General features: G+C 43.0%; 1 protein-coding gene across 1 annotated transcript; it reads right to left on the bottom strand.

Annotated features, from left to right (window-relative positions):
- Positions 1 to 6,999: 6,999 nt before the first annotated feature.
- On the bottom strand, positions 7,000 to 10,853 carry LOC137284645 (transcription factor ATOH8-like). The gene has a single exon (XM_067816535.1). The coding sequence runs from the start codon at positions 10,434 to 10,436 to the stop codon at positions 9,558 to 9,560; it is 879 nt and encodes a 292-aa protein (XP_067672636.1). The 5' UTR covers positions 10,437 to 10,853; the 3' UTR covers positions 7,000 to 9,557.
- Positions 10,854 to 11,204: the final 351 nt, after the last annotated feature.

Raw genomic sequence — 11,204 nt, 5'->3', positions numbered from 1 at the left:
TGTTGAACATGACCGGGCTTAGCCGAGTGGTACGGACTCGGCCACCCCTGACACCAGTGCCCTAGGTCAAGTTGGATTAAACATATTGCACAAGGATGAAGCTGCGGTAGGCGGAAAATTTCGCCCGGTGCAATTTGTTTCACCGTGATTCAGCCGTGTGTATGAATGCGTCTAAATAATCGACACTTAAATTGATTTCGTGTTATTAAATACGCAGGGGCGTTTGTCAGAACGACACAGTCGTTAATCATACTTTAGTTATGTTGGCGACGCGTTCATGTGCTATACATGAACCCGCGTAACGTTTCCTGTGGGCCGTTGTACAACATGCGCTCCCCTCCTCTGTCGATGTCAAGTTCCTGTTTAAACATATATGCGAGCACACCTGGGCAATTCATGCCAAATAATACACGTATCTTTGTCGCACACCGTTGACAACAGGTGACGGGTCTTTATGTGATGCCGCTCTATTCAGCTTCCCACGAGTACAAATATTGGCGGTTTACCAAATGAAACCTGTTACACTATAGTTTAAGTGTGTGTTGATTGAAAACAATATCTTGCGTGTTTCATTAATCAAGTTATCAATAATCAATAATTACAAAATGTGATGTGCTCTGTGATATTAAGAATACGTTGAGGTAAGTGTGTAACACCAACGAAAAATTAAACTTGGGTAATGTGAACTCTGATCATAACGGATGAATTTAGGAGATATGTGATGCACTAGGGTAATTTTTTTGCGAAAATCTTCTCCTATAGACGATTTGTGAAGAAAATTTGAATGCAAAAGATAAACTGTAAAAGAAAACATTAAAAGAAATAATATAATGAAATGAAGCCCTGAGACTTTCTTCGTTTTCTGAAGCTAAGGGAATCTAGACTTGCGTGGGCTTTCTCGGATATATTTGCTTTAGGGTCTGTACGACAGACTAATGATAATACTAACATGTTAAAGGACGTTCCACTGTATTTTCCCCAGCTTGTATATGTTATATCTAATATTAGATCGTATATTAATACAACAGTACACTTTCACAGGATACTTCTTCACAGTGTTTTAAACATCAATTAAAGAAACACACACACACACACACACACACACACACACACACACACACACAGACACATAATCTACTGTACACACACATAATCTACTGTACGGTACACTCATTCATATCCGACCATAACTTCTCCTGAATTCAATCACACCCGTTCAAAACATGGTGTTATATAGCCGGTGTAGTCGATAATCTATCACATGTGTAATTGTGCCTGGCACAAATCATTACCACAACATATGATTAATAGTCCGCTGTCCCGATATAGCACTTCAGCAGTACCTAGCGTCTAGTTGGATGTGGTCGGCAGTTGTTACTATATATCAACATCTCATGTACTAATAAAAAGCTCATCCAAGGCACGAAGGAAACATCAAACGGACATTTCGCAGTAAGCAAAAGAGAGTATTTCTGGTTTCGCCAAAGAGCGAATGCATTGGCCCTGTGGGAGGTCATATCGCACGCTAATATATACTAGGGAAACCGCCCTCCGGCTTAAGGGGCAGGTCGACAATAAATACTCGGGGTTATTAGTAATTCGTAACACAAAACCGGCGTCCGCTCGATACAGCGTGGACCTAAATGACGGGGTAACTTATTCTGGTTACACCGGTCAAGACAAACGCTTAATCTATGCAATGTTCATGCTATCAAATACATTCATTAGAGTTGGAAAGGAGACCCAGTGAGATGGGAAATTCAAACCTGAGCAAAATCTAGACTTGCTTCATGTAGGATTTTAACATTATAATGTGAGGGCAAGTAGACTGTAAGTAGGATAAAATGGTCCAGGTACTGTCAGACGGACAACACCGGTTAAGACCGTCCGGTGTACGTCTTGATTAAAGTTGCACAAGTCCCTAAATTGAGCTTAGTCTGTCTCACAATCCCCGTGCCACACTATTTACCCTCTGCCATTCCCTCTCCACAATGCTACAGCCTTAAATGAAGCAAGTCTAGATTTCCTCAGGTTCTGGTCTCTGGTCTCCCTGGGGATCCTTTTCAATTATGGCCTTATTTGTTACTGTCAAACTTATACGTATAGCCAAAGACTATATAGAGCTAAGCTTTAGTCCACACTTCGTGCAAGGCTTCGCCTTACAAATGCGCCTCTCGCCAGATGGTTCAACTATCCACATGATCTATATTTGAACAAAGTAGTGCACATTTTAGTTTGTGTTGTTGGTGAACCTGTGCACTTGCCTTCGTCCCGGGAATGCAATCAGTTGACGCAGTTTGCATCGCTGACATGTTTTAAAGTTCAGACTTGAAAATGGGCTGAATTGCACCGTGACCTTGGAATGAGAGTGGCAACGAACGCGATTAGAGAATAGCGCCACCTGTTGGAACATTTAAATAACGTTGTGTTTTCGCCATGAAAACTAGACAAACATCTTATGTGCACTAACTGTACAGATAACATGGCACAAGCCCGTTTGCCTCTCTCTCTCTCTTTCTCTCTCTCTCTATCTCTCTCTCTCGATAGAGGAGCAAGGTATTTATTTGCGTTCCTTTCTAGTGGCGAACTTGCAATCGTCCTGCAGATAAATATAAAGCTCGTGCTGAGATTTAAATTTGGACACGCTGAAAGTTATTTATCAAACGTTTGACGGTTTAGTCTGCACGTGCATGATGTTTGCCACGTTTTTGACACCAGAACACGTGCTTCAAGAGGTCTTCCAAGCAAATGTATCTTAAAACCAATCGTCTGTCGTAACGCGAATGTATATACAGCTAAGGAAACAACTGTGTTACAAACTTAGTGTGCAGTTGTTTTGTGAAAAGTGATTAACTGAGCCTCAAATCTACTTGAATCTATGCGTTGGGTATAGAGAACATTCTTGACAAGAATGTCAGTGGGATGTAGCCTTCTCACATACAAACCTACAGGATCATGACTGAGCACGTTTCAGGGGGCTATGTATTTACGTTTTGTGGGCCCAGTTTTACGCCATTTTAACAACATTCCAGCAATATCACTGCGCGATACAGCGGAAAATGGCTTCACACATGGAACCCATGTGTTGAATCGAACCCAGGTCTTCGGTGAAGAGCGGACGCTTTAACCGCTAGGCTACCTCGTAGCCCCCATCTTTGTTTAGGTGTTGCGGTGTCCTACACGATAATAAAGGTCTCTATTATTCTGAACTGCCTTTTGTTTGCGGTACCTGATTCAATGAAATCCTAGTCAAAGCGGTTACCTAGTTGTAATACACGCACTTGTGGTGATGTGGGGTGGGGTTGGGTGGGGTGGGGGTGAGGGTGAGGGTGAGGGTGAAGTCGGGTTTGGCATCGAGTCCAAAATTCTTGTCATTCACTGTTCGAATTAGGTCTAGACAAGAATTGCTCATCAACGCGTATGCTGGCCCGTCTGTAACGGCCAATATGATGAGTCCACGGACCGACACTGTGCTTCTTTAAACCGCTAACATGTACAATTATTGTGATCTGGAATGCGTGTAATACCAGTTGATGAAGCCTCGTTTGGTATAATCTCCCCGGAGTTTGAAGCAGGCCTGCAACTAACACGTGTCATTGGTGTAGCTTGTAAGCACTGCGACAGATCGTTGTAATCACTATACTGTTGGGAGGGTTAGCCTAAGTACGCTAGAGTCTTCGTCTGTGGAATTACATGCATAAGAAATATCATTCAATTTGAAGACTCCGTGGGAGATACAGAACATGGGGAAAATATAAGAATTGTTCATGCTGAGATTCTGCATTGAAAGTGGTATGGAAAACAGTATGGGACTGTGAGACTGTGCCATTCGTAACCACTCGTCTCTTTCCGTGTCGTTACGAATGAGACGGTACTTTACCCAGTTTGTGAAACAACTGGTCTTACATCGTTGGATACATGAAACTTCTTTCCTGCAACGGACGATGACACAGTTTCTGTGTATGTAGCTGTCGTCATCCACAGTCACGTGACCCCACTTATATCGGACGCGGCGACGCCAGGTGGCTGCAGATTGAACCAGATGTTCATAAGTGCATACTTGGTCGATGAATTGTTATCGGGTCAGAGGTCAATATGTCTCATAAGCCATCGTTATCTACAAGCGACGACAGTTTGCGTTGTCTTGTAAATGACGGGTGTGAGATAAACTCAAACATATGTCATCTTTATCGGGCGCGCCATTGATGAAGTAACACCATATGTTTACAAAGGACATGAATGGACGTTTGTAACAGAATGCGTAAGATAGATATTCTTCCAGGAAAATTATTGTTTGTTTGTTTGATGTTTAACGCCACACTCAGTTGTTGTGAGTAAGTGACCGTATTTGGTATTAATGCCTTTTTTAAATGTATTCCTGTTCTATCCAAGTTTCGACATTCGTCACTTTAGTTACATTCACGAGGGATGACATAGCCCCCCCCCCCCCCCACACACACACACACACAAAAAAAAAACAAAGGTAAATCGACAATTCTAGGATTCGAACCAACCATTGTTCATTTCATGTATGCAGCTATATGCAACGAAATACGTTAGTGTTACCCACCAGTTTTAATGATCGGTGTTTTCGGTGGCAAAAGCGAGTGGATCTGGTTTTACGCCGCACTCAGCAATTAATATTCCAGCTTAAGAGCGGCGTTCTGTAAATAATCGAGACGATATTTTGTGAATATTGGCTTGTAATCCATGTGTTTGGGGTGTGTATCAAAGATGTGTTGCCGGTCCTTGCTACCCAGAATGAAGGGATGTGGAGGGAGCTAACAGGGCCTTCGCCTTGAAATGATGGAGGTTTGGTACAGACTGTAGGTCAAGGTCGATCGCAGCAACTATAACTTTCCACACAAGAGTATATAACCCGAGACCAGATTGTCCAGGCCACAATCACGGCCCATATCAGTGAGGGAAAACGGAGAGGATATCTTTCAATTGAGTGAGATAAACCATATTGCATAAAACTTCCCTAACTCGTCGAATGTATTTTGAGAGTCATTTTCACCATACGATACATTATGATCGTATTAAACCATATATTGAGATAACCACACACAGTCAAATTACCCAACTTTCGCTGCAAAATTAGTACAACTGGGTTAAATCTTAGGGATAGTGGTGAAAGCGTTCGTTCGAGCCGGGTTCGAATCCTCGCATGGGTGCTATGTGTGAATTTCATATTGCTGTAATATTGCTAAAAGCGGCGTAAAACCACACTCACTCACCTGTGGTGTGCATATGTGCAATGGTCTTTTGGTATTTTGAGTGACTGACTGACTGAGTTTTAGTTTTACGCCGCTTTTAGCAATATTCCAGCAATATCACGGCGGGGGACACCAAGAAATGAGCTTCACACATTGTGCCTATGTGGGGAACCGAACCCGGATCTTCGGTGTGACGAGCGAACGCTTTAACCACCAGGCTACCCCACCGCCCCTTTAACTAAAACAATAGTCAAGGCGGCGTTTAATCCAACTGAGATATCTCCAGTTTGAATAATATTCATACAGTCCATTTGGAAAATTCTATATGCTGTCGGTTCGGTTTAAAGGGGATTTGTTGCCATCAACGTGACCCAAAAGCCTACCACGAGATTGAAGCTCAAGCCGATTTACACTAATGTGCAGCTCTCGATTGTACAAGTACCGTACAGTGTTTGACGTGACCCGAACGTGTTTGAAGGATCAATGCCCATTAAAGATTGGTTTTCTGGCCAAGATAAGAGGAAATACAAGCAAGTAATGCGATAATCAGGATAATTGCCAGTCCCGACATCACCATATATTGCCCAGCTGGCGAGACGGATCGGCAAGTGGGACCTCTCTGGGCGCAACCCGCAAAACACATGCTAATTAGCACCATGTAATAAGATTAGTTTGTAATTATTACAAACTAAGTGTACATTTTGTTATCGGGAACAGCTTAGGGCCAAAGCAGCGCTCGCCGACTGCTGACTTTCAAACCCTAAATAAATCTATGAGTGATACGGTCATATTATTTAAAAAACAGCATGACATGTATAGATAAATCACAGTTTTTTTCATTCCTGTGTGTAGATACGTGTAATGAGTGGGTATGCAAGCGACATGGTACGTAAACAACAGGGACACTTATCAGCAATTACCATTGAATAATGTATCTTGCATGTGTCGTGTTAGGTTTCGCGTGTCAACACCAGTGACATTATTAGCAATCGTAACCCCTAATCACCACGCTGTTCAAATGGATGTCCGAGTCAAACAAACCCAACGAAGTGGTTGCGAGTTTGGATTTCTGGATTTGAATTGTGGTCGAGATTCTGTCGAGACACTGCAGCATATGCAACAACAAAATGTAGTTTGATGAGACGCCGGGTTAGAATTGATCGTAACAGCCCACGGTTATCGTAATAGTAGGCTGTTGGGTGGACTTTTTGATTTGGTTGTCGTTGTAACCCAGTCGCCCAGAGACAGATGCTCATGGTGTCAGTCAGTGGACTGTCAGGTCCAGACACGACCGCCGTCATATAGCTGGAATATTGCTGAGTGCTGTGTTAAGCAACAAAGAAGTTTGGCTCAATCAAATATCCACGGTCAGCAAGTGTCTGTTATATTTTAATGGTGCCTATGAACTGGGCAGTTACATACCCGCATGTCATGGAAACAGTGTTTCAGCCTTAAGATGACCGCTATCATGATATACTGAACAGCAAAAGAAACGCAAGTTTCGAAAAAATGATATCTCATAAAAGCATTCATGTTTACGTCTTCTGTTTGAATAATTGACAAACAAAATGAGTTGCGTTTCTTTTGCTGTTTGGTATATTGCCTAATCTTGAAATGTACTCCAGGCCATTGATCATCGTCCTCCTTAAAGCAACGGAAAACAGATTCAGTCTCCTTTCGTAGAAGTCTGTGAACCCACTTAAATAGTATAATCCACTGTAATATGAAGCAATCCCTTGTCTAGGCATGAAGTGTGCATAAACGAAGACAAAAGTCAAACTGTATGTTCGCCCATATCGAGCGTAATACTTTATCTGGTCACAGTAACATTTGAACATAAACATAACAAAAGAATCATATACATAAAGTAACATTTGGAGAGAAAAAAATACGCATGATGAACTGACCACTAATGTAAGTGCTCGCCATTACGGCGCTTTGTAGGTAGAACTGATATTTTACAGAACACAAACGCCCCGAACAGGAAAAATACCATGGACAATTTGATATGAGACTCGCAAAACCACTTCACACAGGTTTCACATATCTTCCCCCTTTAATCTGCATTCGAGAGGAAATGGAACAAATTTCTTGTTTTTATCAAAGATCTTTGAATATGGAACAGGAAAGCTAGGGCTTTTTCAATGGGACTCATTAAATTCAACCAGAGCTCCTTTGAAGTTTTACTTAGGCCCTGCTGACGATCTGACTCCCGCCCTGTCTCCTTCTTGAACATTTAGAGACGTGTCCATGCACACTGTCACATGCTTTTACAATAGGGCCCTTATTCAGTATAACACAGCAGGGATATTTCAAGTAATTTGATACAAAAAACCAAAACACTAACTCAAAGAATTGTGTGATGAAGTGGTTTGAAAGTGCACAAAAGCGAAACTCACACACAAACCCAGAGTATTTTTTAAAGCTAAAGCAGTATTGCTCTTGGTAGGTTAAACACATTGATGCATATTTCTGATAACAAAATTAAATTGAATATGTTGCTTATTTGCCTGTGAAGTTTTTCCCTTTTCTGCAAAATATCAGCTCTTCTCTGCGATGAGTAATGAGAGACTAAGATAAAACAGTGCCTTAGTCTTGACGTGGTAGCAATTCGCATGGACAAGAATCGGGATTTTAATAGGCAGTGCTGAAACAAACGGCGTGTTAAAAATCGATGTTGAGCAGAAATGTGGAGCTGTTGGAATAATTTGAACCTGCATGTCTGGGATTTTCAGTCTAATCTGGATAAAGAATATCTTTGATAATAATTAAACGACAATGATCTTCAAAAATAACTAGTCCTATATTCACAATCCTCCCATGATAAGAAGATGGTGAAAACATCAAAAATCCAAAATAATGTGATTAAGAAATACAATACTTGTTATTCGCTGCCTACAGTTCCTATTTCGAAAATTCCAGATAAATTATCTTCTTGTTATGGATAACAGCAGCAGGTGGAACAATTAGCACTATTAAAAGACATTGCAAAAATCTTTGTATATACATACGCGCGAACAGAACCATCAAATTTGAATCACCTATGTTGAAATCAGTTGATCTGATATTTCAAACTAATTCAGCACTTGTAAAAACATCTTTAGTTTTAGTGTTGATCAGATTAAAAAAGGTAGATAAATACTGGCAAGGAATGGAACTGTGAAAGTCGGAGTTCTGTGAAATTACACACGGATTCTCGAGTTAATCTGAGCACATATAATTCCAATAACACCTTTTAGATTCTTATCCGTCGCATACGGAGTTCTTTGGACACTTCTTTCACTTAGCAGATAAGGCCAGTACTACTTAGAGAGTCGGCTGTATAAACATGATATCTGTGATCGCAACTCCATGACGATCGTTCGCTGAAATGATATATATTGTAAACAGAACATTAGACGAGGGTGATAAAACAAACACTTCGTCCGCCTAAGTTCTGTAATGACTGTAATTTGTTAACTGGGTCTGAGCGCGGCTGATAAACATGGCATCAACAGTTCTGAGAATGTGTTCTCGCTGGGTTATCGCGAGTGCCCTCCCTGAATAGCAGACGATCACACAACCACGGCCAGCTGGTTGAAACAGGGGGAGGGACCTGCTTTAGCGGTAGACAGGGCGGGCGCTATCAGCCGTGCTGGACTCCGCGGTATATCATGTATTTATGTAGAGCTGGGGATGTCGTCTGCTCGCCAGATGTACTGAGTGATGTCCGCCTCCCCCATCGGCTTTCATCTCCCCAGCAGTTCGGAGACTCGACGTGGAGGCAGGAAGCCCCTGAGCGAGTCCTTCTCTTTCCCATTTTGCTGTTCTACTATTGTTCCTCTGCAAAAAAGAATTGTCGTCTGCTCAGCCTTATGCCACCTGTTTTCATTCTATCGCTTTTCCACTGACGTAATCGAAGACATCAGTTCATGAAATTTTAACAAGACCGAAACCGCTTGGGGATCTACTTTCATTATGAACACTCGACGCCAGGTTACAGATGTAAGTAGCAGGTGGCCGTGGAACAAATATTTGGGGAGTGGGGACCAACAGCTATTTAGACGCAACTCCGGCTGATTCAATAAAGATCACCATGAACGATGCCCTCTGCCACCTGTTAATACAGTCTCGCTCAAACTTCGAGCCTCTTGAGATCTTTTACCCACACAAAGTTGTTCCTCCAGATTTCATAGATTCCAGTTTCCAGTTCCAAACACAGGCACCCAGTAATTATGCCACTGAGTTTCCCATAATCATTGCTTACATCACATGAAACAGTAATCCAAAACAACGTAACAATATCACCAACAGTAAAATACTTATCACAGATTTCAACATGAAAGTGTGTATCTTCCTTCAATGCCTCCTACGAGCTCGGCCTTCTGTCTGAATAGTCTGGGTGCACATATCCACGCAGTCAGAAAACGACATATCCCCGACATCACGACAATACTCCACATCTGCCAGTCTTGTTAAAGCGAGTATGTAGCTACACGCAATCCGTAGAATGGCTAATTTGGAAAGTTTCTGATTATAGGAGTAAGATGGCACCGCTTTCCTTAAAGCATCGAAAGCCGCACTGATTGTGTGAACACGTGATCTCTCCCTTGCATTAGCTTCCACCCGTCTCTCACGTGTCATATTTTTGTAATTCTTCCTCTGTTTTTTGCCACCCTTTTCATCCGGATCTTCCTCCGAACGACTAGATAAGTCGTGTACCCCACCTGTTCCTGTCAAGAGTTCCATTTGTTCGCGTGTGAATCCGTTAGGATAAGGTTCGGGTAATGTCCCCATGGTATAATTAGAGAATCCGGGAATTAACGGAGAAGCCGTGATTGTCTTATTGATGTAGAGATTTGGCACAATACAGTTCGCACGCACGCCTGGCAGAAAATGTACCCCAGCAGTTGGGGTGTCACCCCTCCCTAGAGACGAATCATCATGGAGAAAGGTGGGGTCGGGCGTCTGAGGAGGGTTTTCCTGCACCCCCTCAAAGTCCTCACTGCACCCCGAATCGGACATTGCACTTCCTGGACTGTCGGGACAAAATCTTTTTATACTGAAGTCAGTCCTTTTCCTTGGCTCACTCAACTTTCGCTTATTCTTCCTCGGAGTTTCCGTAGGGGAGATGTCCTTTCCTTGGGTGGGGCCGTCCGGCGAGGGTGGGATAGAGCCCCGCCCGAGGGACGGGGATGAGGGGGGCTGAGGCCCTCCTGAATACTGCTTCCCTGCCATACTGCGCTCACAACTAAGCAGTCTGCTTGTTCCCTGAGCCGCCGACCGAACCTGCCTGCTCACCGCTCTGTTTACACTGTCGGCCCGCCAGCTAGTCGGCCAGATGTTAAATGTTAAAGAATTCCTTGGATGCGTGTTATTTATTGACTAATCTCATTCAGATGGCTATCTTTCATAGCGGCAATTGAGGCGGGATAAAAATAACCTTTCCGCCTGCTCGGCCGGCACTGGCTCTCAGCAGTCCACCGGGTCGGATTTGTGAGCTAGCCGCCCCACTACAAACCTTCTACAGCCTGTAGCCCAATCTTTGCCTTGTCGTCGGACCAGATATGATTATAATATGAAAATTGGGAGGCTGGTGTTTTTATTCGACTTTTATACAGCCTCATAATACAACTCGAGCGCCAGGTGGTTGCCTACAACCATTCTACACTGCTGGGCTTGTTCTAGGCCTAACTCAATATGTGATCTAATGCTTGAGTGGCGCGCCTGGTCCATTCTATTCAATGGGGGTTGCAGGTTTTGGCTTCGCCTGCTGAAACACCTGTTCGCCTGTTAATGACCTATTCAGACCTGCCCTAGCGAGCGAGATTTACGCTCAACGCTGGGACGGCGGTCTCGCACAGCTAGGATACTTCAAGCCCTCTTACCTCCCAGCCGATAATGGCATAATCAACAGGGACCGAGGTTTGACAATTTGCCAGATTTTCACATAACATCTGTCCAGGAGCGAACGCACTAGATGTGGCAAAGCGTCAAATATTTTAA

Source organism: Haliotis asinina, chromosome 5 (genome assembly GCF_037392515.1).
Source record: "Haliotis asinina isolate JCU_RB_2024 chromosome 5, JCU_Hal_asi_v2, whole genome shotgun sequence".
Taxonomy (NCBI): domain Eukaryota; kingdom Metazoa; phylum Mollusca; class Gastropoda; order Lepetellida; family Haliotidae; genus Haliotis; species Haliotis asinina.
This window is presented reverse-complemented; position numbering and strand designations above follow the sequence as displayed.

Coding starts and splice junctions, on each gene's coding strand:
- LOC137284645 (XM_067816535.1), bottom strand. CDS start 10,436: ATGGCAGGGAAGCAGTATTCAGGAGGGCCTCAGCCCCCCTCATCCCCG.